At 43.6% G+C, this 13994-nt stretch overlaps 1 protein-coding gene across 1 annotated transcript in view; it reads right to left on the minus strand.

The window, feature by feature from the left end:
- The window catches only part of LOC126281770 (caspase-1-like), a 162443-nt gene that overhangs the window by 12717 nt on the left and 135732 nt on the right, over positions 1 to 13994 (minus strand). Inside the window, exon 5 of the mRNA XM_049980971.1 lies at positions 11397 to 11514. Within this exon, the coding sequence (XP_049836928.1) occupies positions 11397 to 11514 (118 nt within the window). The remainder of the gene's footprint in view (positions 1 to 11396; positions 11515 to 13994) is intronic.

The following is a 13994-nucleotide window of genomic DNA, read 5'->3' on the forward strand; positions in this document are numbered from 1 at the left end:
GCGTATGGCGCTACTCCTACGACCTCTTCATTATCCTGTAGCTTTCCCAACACCAGGTCGACTGCTAAATCACAGGAAACAGGATCGCTTGTGGATCCCTGTGGGCAGCCTTCCGAAATTTCCTTTGTTAAAGTTTCTTCTGGGGACGACGGTGTTGGTTCTTTGATTCCACAGTAGTTCTTAAAGCAGATGTATAGCGATCGTTGGCAGTTTAAGACCCTCAAACGGTGAAAAAGTGATCGAACGGCCAGGAGATCTTCACCGTTATGGCTACGACATGCTTATGTGGAGCGTTTTTGACAAGTCTCATCGCCTCATTTACAGCGTCTGCTGTTGACTTTCCGCTTCTGAAATGATATTGTTGCAGCGTCTGCAGAACTTTCCCTAAGCTATCGAGAAAGCAAATTGATCTGTAGACTTCGGAGACCCTTGTCACCACCCATTTTCAACTATATAACTTTTACTTTCTTCCATCTATTTATATTCTTCCCTGTAGTAAACAATCGTTGTATAGTGGGAATAAATATAAAGTAATTTTCAATTGAAGGGCTAGTAGAACATCAACAGGGATGTGGTCAGGGCCAGGTGATTTATTTCTTTTCAGTTTCAGTATTTCTTTTCTCACCTTCTCTTTCGAAAATGCTCGAACTATCCAGTCTCCACAGCATGCTTCCCTAGTTCTGTTCCGCGGTGCTCTGTGTACATCAGATTCGTTCTCTGCAGGATCGTCTGTAACTGTGTCCATCAGTAATTGAGCGGACTGCCGCCAGTTTTCCATCATGCTGCTGTGTGCTACTTTTAGAACTGATAACGTTGCTCGAGATTTTGTCTTTTGGCAGCAAATCTTATACGGATTACCCCATGGATCAAACCTAAGTTCTCTGCCATGAATCGGTTCCAGCTCACGTTTCATGCCTGCCAAAGGCAGTCTTTAAATAGTTGCTTAAGGTCTCTGTATCTCCCCAGTCTCTGAGTTATTTCTTCCGCAGTGCGGCTCTTCTCCTGGAATCTTCTTGCACTTCTGACTTCTAAATCTTTGGACACCTCATTCCAGGGTACTCCTGAACTCCAACCCGTTTGTTTATGGCGGTCTGTAACGAGCAGGTTACGAGACCATACGACTCAGACGTCCTTTCGAGTACCCAGCTTGGCACGACACCATCTCACAGCACGGCTTCAGTCATGTCGTTCTCATGTCGACTGGCTACTTTGTCACTGCCGAAACGTGTTGTTCACAGACGAGTCCAGGTTTCCTCTGACGCAAGGTGGAGGCCGTTTTCGTGTGTGGAGACGCCACAGAGAGTGTTACCTGCCCAATGCTGCCAAGGACATCGACAAATTCGATCAAGGCTCTGTAATCATGTGGTGAGACAACAGCCGCAGGGATCTTGTCGTTGTCCGTGATCGCCTTACAGCCAGGCAGTACATCGGAAAGAACCTTTTGGACCACTGGTGGCTGCTGCATAACGTAGTGCTCTTAAGCTCTTTCTCATGCATGACAATGCAAGCGTCCATGTGGCGGTCGTCACCTGGGATTTCCTGCAGACCCTAGACTCCATTCAGCATGTGTGGGACATGCTTGACGGTCGTGATCGTACTGTTCCACCAAAGACTCTCCAAGAACTCTCAAAGGCTCTGATTGAAGAACGGGAACGTGTACTACAGAGGTACCTCCGTAGCTTTATATGGGCATTTGGGCATACAATGTAGGTTATAGTCGGTGATAGAACGCTCACGAAAGGCATACGAGTCATTAAAACTCCCACTGTACAATGAAATTCAGTTTTCGACATCTTTCAGACATTTCAGTTCTTATTATGTAAATGAGAGAGGATACAATGATGTTTTGCTATGTATTTAATTTGCGAAGAATAAAGGTATAACTTGGTAACATACCCAGTCCTCAATTACCGTTCACTAGAGTGCGGCAGATACCCAAAGTCATGTTCCCCCAATTCTTTCGAGCAGTATAGTTGCCCTGTATTAAAAGCTACCTGTATACTTCATTTATGAAGTATGCGTAATTTCAACACAGTGTTAAATAATGTCGACGTGCTACATTTCTCAATGTGACGACCACTGCACAAATACATTTTAATGGAACGTTGACAGATTCGCTAATTTATCACCAAAGATTATGTCATTGTGATACAGGAACAGCGATCATACCATGAAACAAAGATTCCAATGTATGTTAATTCGTGGAACAGGTTCCATGTTCTTTTGTGGGTTCTTTCGGTTGTTCCATTAGAATCATATATTACTGCTAACGACACAGGAATGTACCTGACATAATGCAGCTATTGATGCGCAACGAGATTCACGTGTAAAAACGAGGAAGGAAGGCATGTCACCACCTTTAGCTCTTGTAAATGTGAACGACACATCTTACCTTTACAGGGCAATGTGAATCGAAACCAATTTAGTGGGAATCTGTCCCTAATGGGTAATAATAGTGACTTAAAACTATATTTTAAACTTACTGTCGATGCAAACAGACGAGGATCGTAATACCGATCCAGTTGCTTAACTGTCCGTCCCCAGTAGCTGAGTGGTCAGCGCGACATAATGTCGATCCTAAGGGTCCGGGTTCGATTCCCGGCTGGGTCGGAGATTTTCTCCGCCCAGGGACTGGGTGTTGTGTTGTCCTAATCATCATCATTTCATCCCCATCGAAGCGCATGTCGCCGAAGTGGCGTCAAATCGAAAGACTTGCATCTGGCGAACGGTCTACCCGACGGGAGGCCCTAGTCACACGACATTTAATCTTAGTTGCTTAACTTTAAGTATAAAGTAATTATTATTAGTCATATTCGTAAATATGCGTGCGGATCAGCGCAGACTTTTATCCGTAAAGTAATTATTGCAAATATCCGCGAATATTCACAGGCCCAGTCTTGTTTGACCAGTGTGGCCAGTGTTGCCTACTTCACAAAAGGAAGAACTTTCAAACCAAGTGAAAACTCTAACCAATACGCCTGATCGATGTCAAGAGTGACAAAGGCAGTATCAGTGGGCCAAAAAGGAGCATAATGAACAATCTGTGGGAAATCAATTAGTCATCCTGTGACATTTCAGGTGTACCGGGTAAATCTTACCGGTAGCGAAGCATGTGTGAAATCAGTAGCTTTATATGCACTGACTTGATAATGGACTACTCGGTGTGACAAAGTACAGGTTTACCTAAACCTATATGAAGGTTACAAGTCGCACATATTTGTTGGCAGTGTTGACCAAACTCCGGAGCAGTTCAGTGAACGAGCATTCTGCATGGATGACTTGATCCCGTCAACTGCAGGCTGGAGTGGCTATAAGTGTGCTGGAAGCCAAAAACGCTTTTTATTACAAATGGCATGTAAACACCACTGTTGATGTACTGAGTGGCACGGTACAGCGGTAAGGCACGTTAAAACGTTTTACGGCGATACCTGGCAGCTACCATGGAGACGGACTTTGGCCATGTGCAGTGTTGAGGGGCGTATTGGACACCCGATGTGTGATTATTTGGAGAGTCACATACAAAACAAACACATCAAAAAAAGTTTTGCATCACCCCGGTTCACAGACCCAGTCCCTTTGACTGTTCAGAGATGTCACTTAACCCATCCAAAGATGTAAACAACCATGCATGAGCAACGCCTATTAGACGGAGGGTTCCCGACAGCCGATCAGTTCCAGTCACACCACCAGGAAGGAGGTACACGGCTAGTATTGTCTGTACTTGAACCATGCCTAGAGAGTCAATTCTGCGGATCGATCGCGTCCGCATTGTTACTTGGTGCCATGAAGGGCTCTCAACAGGGGAAGTGTCCAGGCGTCTCAGAGTGAAACAAAGTGATGTTGTTCGGACATGGAGGAGATACAGAGAGATAGGACAAGCCGATGACATGCCTCGCTCAGGCCGCCCAAAGGCCACTACTGCAGTGGATGACCGCTACCTACGAATTATGGCAACGCCACCATGTTGAATAGTGCTTTTCGTGCATCTTCAGGATGTCGCCTTACGACTCAAACTGTGCGCAATAGGCTGCATGATGCGCAACTTCACTCCCGACGTCCATGGCGAAGTCCATCTTTGCAACCACGACCCCATGCAGCAAGGTAGGGATGGGCCCAACAACATGCCGAAAGGACCGCTCACGATTTGCTTCACGTTCTCTTCACCGATGAGTGTTGCATATGCCTTCAATCAGACAATCGCTGGAGACGTGTCTGGAGGAAACCCTGTCAGGCTGAACGCGGTAGACACACTGTCCAGAGACTGCAGCGAGGTGGAGTTTCTCTGCTGGTTTGAGGTGCCATTATGTGAGGCTGACGTACGCCGCTGGTGGTCATGGAAGGCGACGTAACGCCTGTACGATACTCGAATGCCATCCTCCGACCGTCAGTGCAAGCAAATCGGCAGCATATTGACGAGGCATTCATCTTCACGGACAATTCGTGCCCCCATTGTGCACATCATGTGAATGATTTCCTTCAGGATAATGACATCGCTCGACTAGTGGCTCTGTGCACTATGGGACTCAACATCTTAGGTCATAAGTCCCCTAGAACGTAGAACGACTTAAACCTAACTAACCTAAGGACATCACACACAGCCATGCCCGAGGCAGGATTCGAACCTGCGACCGTAGCAGCCCCGCGGTTCCGGACTGCAGCGCCAGAACCGCTCGGCCAGCGCGGACGGCGCTCGACTAGAGTGGCCAGCATGGTCTCCAGACATGAACCCTATCGAACATGCCTGGGATAGATTGAAAAGGGCTGTTAATGGACGACGTGACCCACCAACCACTGAGGGATCCACGCCGAATCGCCGTTGACGAGTGGGACAATCTGGACCAACAGTGCCTTGATGAACTTTTGGATAGTATGCCAGTACGAATACACGCACTCATCATTGCCAGAGGACGTGCTACTGGGTATTAGTGGTACTGGTGTGTACAGAAATCTGGACCACCACCTCTGAAGGTGTCGCTGTATGGTGGTACAGCATGCAGTGTGTGATTTTGGTGAGCAATAAAAAGGGCGGAAATGATGTTTATATTGATCTCTATGCCAATTTTCTGCACAGCTTTCGAAAGTCTTGGAGCTGAGGCGATACAAAACTTTTTTTGATGTGTTTATGATGTCGACTCACACAGATTAATGGCAGTATAGACAGCAACCACTTTTATGAGGAGTTTCAGAGACAGCGGTATTGACCCTCCTATCTATTCCACTTGCTGTACTTCAGAACGGCATTTTTTTTTTTTTTGTCATCTGTCTACTGACTGGTTTGATGCGGCCCGCCACGAATTCCTTTCCTGTGCTAACCTCTTCATCTCAGAGTAGCACTTGCAACCTACGTCCTCAATTATTTGCTTGACGAATTCCAATCTCTGTTTTCCTCTACAGTCTTTGCCCTCTACAGTTCCCTCTAGTACCATGGAAGTCATTCCCTCATGTCTTAGCAGATGTCCTATCATCCTGTCCCTTCTCCTTATCAGTGTTTTCCACATATTCCTTTCCTCCCCGATTCTGCGTAGAACCTCCTCATTCCTTACCTTATCAGTCCACCTAATTTTCAACATTCGTCTATAGCACCACATCTCAAATGCTTCGATTCTCTTCTGTTCCGGTTTTCCCACAGTCCATGTTTCACTACCATACAATGCTGTACTCCAGACGTACATCTTCAGAAATTTCTTCCTCAAATTAAGGCCGGTATTTGATATTAGTAGACTTCTCTTGGCCAGAAATGCCTTTTTTTTGCCATGCGAGTCTGCTTTTGATGTCTTCCTTGCTCCGTCCGTCATTGGTTATTTTACTGCCTAGGTAGCAGAATTCCTTAACTTTATTGACTTCGTGACCATCAATCCTGATGTTAAGTTTCTCGCTGTTCTCATTTCTACTACTTCTTATTACCTTCGTCTTTCTCCGATTTACTCTAAAACCATACTGTGTACTCTTTAGACTGTTCATTCCGTTCAGCAGATCATTTAATTCTTCTTCACTTTCACTCAGGATAGCAATGTCATCAGCGAATCGTATCATTGATATCCTTTCACCTTGTATTTTAATTCCACTCCTGAACCTTTCTTTTATTTCCATCATTGCTTCCTCGATGTACAGATTGAAGAGTAGGGGCGAAAGGCTACAGCCTTGTCTTACTCCCTTCTTAATACGAGCACTTCGTTCTTGATCGTCCACTCTTATTATTCCCTCTTGGTTGTTGTACATATTGTACATGACCCGTCTCTCCCTATAGCTTACCCCTACTTTTTTCAGAATCTTGAACAGCTTGCACCATTTTATATTGTCGAACGCTTTTTCCAGGTCGACAAATCCTATGAACGTGTCTTGATCTTTCTTTAGCCTTGCTTCCATTATTAGCCGTAACGTCAGAATTGCCTCTCTCGTGCCTTTACTTTTCCTAAAGCCAAACTGATCGTCACATAGCGCATTCTCAATTTTCTTTTCCATTCTTCTGTATATTATTCTTGTAAGCAGCTTCGATGCATGAGCTGTTAAGTTGATTATGCGATAATTCTCGCATTTGTCAGCTGTTGCCGTCTTCGGAATTGTGTAGATGATGCTTTTCCGAAAGTCTGATGGTATGTCGCCAGACTCATATATTCTACACACCAACTTGAATAGTCGTTTTGTTGCCACTTCCCCTAATGATTTTAAAAATTCTGATGTAATGTTATCTATCCCTTCTGCATTATTTGACCGTAAGTCCTCCAAAGCTCTTTTAAATTCCAATTCTAATACTGGATCCCCTATCTCTTCTAAATCGACTCCTGTTTCTTCTTCTATCACATCAGACAAATCTTCACCCTCATAGAGGCTTTCAATGTATTGTTTCCACCTATCTGCTCCCTCCTCTGCATTTAACAGTGGAATTCCCGTTGCACTCTTAATGTTAACCACCGTTGCTTTTAATGTCACCAAAGGTTGTTTTGACTTTCCTGTATGCTGAGTCTGTCCTTCCGACAATCATATCTTTTTCGATGTCTTCACATTTTTCCTGCAGCCATTTCGTCTTAGCTTCCCTGCACTTCCTATTTATTTCATTCCTCAGCGACTTGTATTTCTGTATTCCTGATTTTCCCGGAACATGTTTGTACTTCCTCCTTTCATCAATCAACTGAAGTATTTCTTCTGTTACCCATGGTTTCTTCGCAGCTACCTTCTTTGTACCTATGTTTTCCTTCCCAACTTCTGTGATGGCACTTTTTAGAGATGTCCATTCCTCTTCAACTGTGTTGCATACTGCGATATTCCTTATTGCTGTATCTGTAGCGTTAGAGAACTACAAACGTCTCTCGTCATTCCTTAGAACTTCCGTATCCCACTTCTTAGCGTATTGATTCTTCTTGAGTAATGTCTTGAACTTCAGCCTACTCTTCATCACTACTGCACTGTGATCTGAGTTTATATCTGCTCCTGGGTACGCCTTACAATCCAGTATCTGATTTCGGAATCTGTGTCTGACCATGATGTAATCTAATTGAAATCTTCCCGTATCTCCCGGCCTTTTCCAAGTATACCTCCTCCTCCTGAGATTCTTGAACAAGGTATTCGCTATTACTAGCTGAAACGTGTTACAGAACTCAATTAATCTTTCTCCTCTTTCATTCCTTGTCCCAAGCCCATATTCTCCTGTAACCTTTTGTTCTACTCCTTCCCCTACAACTGCATTCCAGTCGCCCATGACTATTAGATTTTCGTCCCCCTTTACATACTGCATTACCCTTTCAATATTCTCATACACTTTCTCTATCTGTTCATCTTGAGCTTGCGACGTCGGCATGAATACCTGCACTATCGTTGTCGGTGTTGGTCTGCTGTCGATTCTGATTAGAACAACCCGGTCACCGAACTGTTCACAGTAACAGACCCTCCGCCCTACCTGCCTATTCATAACGAATCCTACACCTGTTATAACATTTTCTGCTGCTGTTGATATTACCCGATACTCATCTGACCAGAAATCCTTGTCTTCCTTCCACTTCACATCACTGACCCCTACTATATCTAGATTGAGCCTTTGCATTTCCCTTTTCAGATTTTCTAGTTTCCCTACCACGTTCAAGCTTCTGACATTCTACGCCCCGACTCGTAGAACGTTATCCTTTCGTTGATTATTCAATCTTTTTCTCATGGTGACGGCAGTACTCAGTCACATTTGGCAATGGATATGCAACATTCCTATGAAGAAAGATGGGTATCACTAGCTCCCTGACAATCATATTGCCTTATAATGGCAGTCAGAAAACAGGTTTGCGATATGATTGGTCTACAACTCATATGTCACGACATTTCAGCAATCACCATTGATGTTTCATGGGCTCTTATAATACCGTATGCCGGGACAAAATCCAGGGACAAATCCGTATCATCTTTAATTTAGTGTCACGACGTTCAGAGGACACTATTCGAGCACCTGACGCCTTCACACGGTAGTGAATGCTCGTAGTCATGCGTAATGTGTACCGTTGATTTCTTAGGAGCAATGCTGCTGAGCTAAACACCAAAACTACCACCAGGTAATGTAGAAAATACTCCGAAACTCGTAACAATTGAACTATTAAAGTTTAGGGACTGTTTGTGTTATACGCGGTTATTTAAAGCATAATGTACAATTCCGTAATTACAATCACTTGCGTATTGACATGAATCTAATATGCAGTGTATAAAAGTCATTACATTGCATTTACCTTTGTTTTTGTAATGAATCCACTGATATTTTCCAATTAGGGCTACTGACAAAGCATCAGAGAACACGGCAATCGATGTGTGTGTGTTTCAGTCCCAGTGAGGTACACAAATTTAATCTGTCATATGGCTAAGAATCTGTGTATGCTGCGCTTAGTGAAGAACCGGTAAACTCCCAATTCTTTAAAAAATCGAACTCCAATCTATAAAGTAGCTTCAAACGTCTGATTGCTTTACAAATCAATCAGCGTGTTGAATATTTGACTTCAATCATGTAATCGAGAAAAACTTTGGAAAGGCTTGAAATTATGAGTGAAGTTTGTTGGAAGTCGATAGGTTCTCATTATGAGACACTGGATGAATACAGTGTAGGTATTTTGCGCTCCTTTTTAAGCAAAACCTAGATTTTCGTGCGTTTCAGTGTGGCGTAGGAACGTATAGCTTTGCAGGTACATTAAACTATATAAATATGGATACTGCGTGCAAAATATGTTGCGAATAGAATTAGAAGTAAAGAAGTAATAAATGAAAACGTTATGTCTGAGGTTGAAATTTTACTGCGTGTCGTTTTATGGAAAAGTTAGTTTTTCAAGCATTCGAAGTTTGTGACGTGGTATCTCCTGGACTAAGAGTCACATAACAATATAATTTTGCAGGTACACAGCAAAGTGTGTTGCAGACAGAGGGGGTTGTAAATAATTAGCAATTTAAAACGTCATGACTGATGCTCAAGTTTGACTGCACAAACAGCGAAAATGTAGTAAGCGTAAACTTATTCCCTTCCTCTTTTTTGTGTGTGGGAGGGAGGAGGGCGAGAGAGGAGGGGGGGGGGGGGGTGTCAGAGGGAAAATGTTTCGTGAAAGTTTGAAATTATGTGTGAAATTTGTTGGAAGTCGCGATGAGCTCTCATTCTTAAATGGTTCAAATGGCTCTGACCACTATGGCACTTAACTTCTGAGGTCATCAGTCCCATAGAACTACTTAAACCTAACTAACCTAAGGACATCACACACATCCATGCCCGAGGCAGGTTCGAACCTGCGACCGTAGCGTCTCATTCTCAAAAAACTCAAGATGTAATCGTGTTATTTGCGCAGCGGCAATTAGGCTCCCGCAAGACAAACACACGGTTTCTAATAGTAATACTTGTCTTAATGTGTTAAATTTTTAACCTACACTACTGGCCATTAAAATTGCTACACCACGAGAATGAGGTGCTAAAGAAGCGAAATTTAACGGACAGGAAGAAGATGCTGTGATATGCAAACGATTACCTTTTCAGAGCATTCACACAAGGTTGGCGCCGGTGGCGACGCCGTGCTGACATGATGACAGTTTCCAACCGATTTCTCATACACAAACAGCAGTTGACCAGCGTTGCCTGGTGAAACGTTGTTGTGATGCCTCGTGTATGGAGGAGAAATGCGTACCATCACGTTTCCGACTCTGATAAAGGTCGGATAGTAGCCTATCGCGATAGCGGTTTATCGTATCGCGACATTGCTGCTCGCGTCGGTCGAGATCCAACGACTTTTAGCAGAATATGGATTCGGTGGGTTCAGGAGGGTAATACGGAACGTCATGCTGGATCCCAACGGCCTCGTATCGCTATCAGTGCAGATGACAGGTATCTTATCCGCATGGCTCTAACTGATCTTGCAGCCAAGTCTCGATCCCTGAGTCAACAGATGGGGACGTTTGCAAGACAACAACCATCTGCACGAACAGTTCGACGACGTTTGCAGCAGCATGGACTATCAGCTCGGAGACCATGGCTGCGGGTACCCCTGACACTGCATCACAGACAGGAGCGCCTGTGATGATGTACTCAACAACAAACCTCGGTGCACGAATTTTTCGTATGAATCCAGGTTCTGTTTACAGCATCATGATGGTCGCATCCGTGTTTGGCGACGTCGCACTGAATGCACATTTGGAGCGTGTATTCGTCATCGCCATACTGGCGTATCACCCAGCGTGATGGTATGCGGTGCCGTTGGTCACAGGTCTCTGTCACCCCCGTGGCTCTACCATTCATTCGATCCCTGCGAAAGCCTACATTTCAGCATGATAATGCACGACCGCATGTTGCAGGTCCTGTACGAGCCTTTCTGGATACAGAAACTGTTCGACTGCTGCCGTGGCCAGCACATTCTCTAGATCTCATAGCATCTGAAAATGTCTGGTCAATGGTGGCCGAGCAACTGGCTCGTCACAATATGCCAGTCACTACGTGGTATCGTGTTCAAATTCCATGGGCAGCTGTACCTGTACACGCCATCCAAGCTCTGTTTGACTCAATGCCCAGGCGTATCAAGGCCGTTATTACGGCCCGAGGTGGTTGTTCTGGGTACTGATTTCTCAGGGTCTATGCACCCAAATTGCGTGAAAATGTAATTAGTTCTAGTATAATATATTTGTCCAATGAATATCCGTTTATCATCAGCATTTATTCTTGGTGTAGCAATTTTAATGGCCAGTAGTGTAACATTATACCTTTTAGTGAATGGATTACGACAGCACTTTAAATTTTTAAATTCACGCAAAAATTGCTCGAAATATTAAAAATCTGAACTGTGTTGCTCGTGGGAACGACTGACTAGACAGCCTGCGACTAGTATCGCGTTCCGAGACAGCGGTCTAGGAATATAGATCTTTCACTGTTTCAAACGAAAATGGTCCAGTTCGTGACATACCTTCAAATGCAGAGTACGAGACTAGTATGTCGGCGTAAGAACCAAGGCCCGCGTCCGAGGCGCCGGTAATGATGTTGCTGATGTTGACGCCGAGATCAAGTCCCCGTCCTCTACTTGCCTGCAACCAAAAACAGTTCAGCCAAAATTTATAGCGTAAGCAGGTGATCTGTTGATTCTTCTGCATGTAACAGAGAGGATATTGACGCTCAGTCGTTTTTCCAACATGTTATTCATTCTGTACATTGAACAAGCAGTATAGGAAACCAGAGAGAAATTCGGGAAATGAATTAGAGTATAGAGAGAAGAAACAAAAAATTTAAGGATGGCCGATGGTACTGAAGTTCTTTTAGAGATGGCAGAGGCGTAGCAAAATCATTTGAATGGAAAGGGATAGTGTCTTGAAAATGAAGTTATAAGATGACTATCAACAAAAGCAAATCGTGGTGTAACCTCCCCCTCACTTATCGACCTTAATAACAGTAAAAATTAAACCGCGTGTACCTAATGGAAATTTAGGAAAGGCAATCGTCACCGAAGTTAATCTGTCGGTAAAGAGGGAGGAAAGGATTACATCTAAATGAAAGGAAAAATGCAAATGAAACTGGTGGAAATTAATTTTGGAAAGGGGTAAAGTTAATAAAGTAAGTAAATGTGCGGTCGTTACGTTAACGATTAACTGGCGTTAATTAGATATTTGAGATTTGGCGGGAATTACGGTCGCCAGTCCTATGGACAATTACTATAGTAACTGAAAATGAAATATTAATGGACATATAATTAGCACTAAAAGTGTGACAACTGAAGGTTGACACGTGTTGTGTGAAAACTGAATGTTTGTGAGAAGTAATAAATTTCGCTAAACTCTTAATTTAGCAAAAGAATTAATAAAACCAGAAAATTGAAAGTTCATTAAGTGACTGAAATTAATAGTGAACTTTGTTTCTGAAGCACTGCGAAATTCAATAAAATAAGGTTGGTCTTGGGCTACCTCAACAATCATTTTAAAAGGTACTTGAATCTACGCAATTTAGAAATAAGAGATTTAACTTTGAATTTCAATTAAATGATTCTGAACAATTAACAATAGTAAAATTTAGCACGTACCAAGCTGAGCTGCAGTCACAGGTAAGCTAAAATATGGTAACAAAACTCGCACTCTTAATTTCTGCTTGTGTAATATAAATGAATACTTTAACTGAACTTTGAAATTATGCAACAGTTTGAAAAGCTGAGGTCTGCCACACAGTTCTAAAACTTGACGTGCTTTTCGTCTTGCTTGTTGGTTTATTGAAAGTTTGCAGTCGTCGATCGGGGAGGTGGCGACAGTCACTCATTGTCGGCCGTCGCTGTTGCAGAAGCTGGATGCTGGCGCGCCTTCTTCTCGACACGATCACCAGGCAAAACGGGCTCTTGATATTCGCCAGCTAATGCTTCCCATCCGCGACACCGTGTCAGAAACTATCATAGCAAGTCGAGCGCAATTGCATGCTGCCAAACCCCGAGAGCGCGCAACCCGCGAAGCGTCACACAACACACCTGCTCCACCGCCCTACTCCAGCCGGAGTCTCTCTGCCCGCGCTCCTTGCGGCAGAGTTAACACTACCAAAGTTCCTAAACACTTTGGTTCTCCAGACGACCTATCGATGTAATCGTCCGATAGCATAGTTTTCCCTAGGCCAGACGCAGTGTAAAAATACAAATAATATTTACAAAACAAATCAATCATACATCGACATATACAGGGTGTCCCAGCTATCTTGCCCACCCAAAATATCTCTGAAACAATAACAGCTATTGGAAAACGACTTTCACCGATATCAATGTAGGACTGGGGCCCATGAATGTACATATTTGGAAACATTCTGAAACGAAAGCATATGTGTTTTTTAACACAAACTTATGTTTTTTTTTATTGGACCTCCTATATTTTTTCTTCAGCAATCCATAGCATGACGAAGCACATACACAATGGCGTTGATTGCATAGCAATATTCGCATTACATCCCGAGATATTGAGACGCGAAGTTGACGCTTGAAACACCCGACATGCGCTGCTAGCGCACCTCCTGAGGCTCAGGCGTGAACCCCATGCAGCCCGTAATCGCGATGTTATTGACATGTGTAATCACACCTCCATACTTATCAAGAGGTCCGATACGAATCATACGGTCGGCTGCGATTACAGGCAGTATGGGGTTCTAGGGAACTGATGACCACAGATGTTAAGTCCCATAGTGCTCAGAGCCATTTCAACCATTTTCCAATCTACATCCATTTCAACATGTTTCCTGCATTCAAGCCACGTTTCTCTGTAATAGTTTTTCCCCACAGAGTTCCCTCCATTACCAAATTAACTACTCCTTGATACCAAAGAAAGTGTTCTATCGAATTAATCCTTGCTTTAGACCAGTTGTGTCATACATGTATTTTCCCCCCATGTAATTCGTTAGTTATTCGATCTACTCACTGAGTCTTCAGCATGTAATTCTCTCGTCACCACCTCATTTAATTCAACAACATTCCATTACCCACTGTAACGCCGGAAATGCATATCCTCCTATTTCCATCTATTGTACTATAAATTTTTCTCCTTATTTT

The sequence above is a fragment of the Schistocerca gregaria genome, chromosome 1, assembly GCF_023897955.1.
Source record: "Schistocerca gregaria isolate iqSchGreg1 chromosome 1, iqSchGreg1.2, whole genome shotgun sequence".
NCBI lineage: Eukaryota > Metazoa > Arthropoda > Insecta > Orthoptera > Acrididae > Schistocerca > Schistocerca gregaria.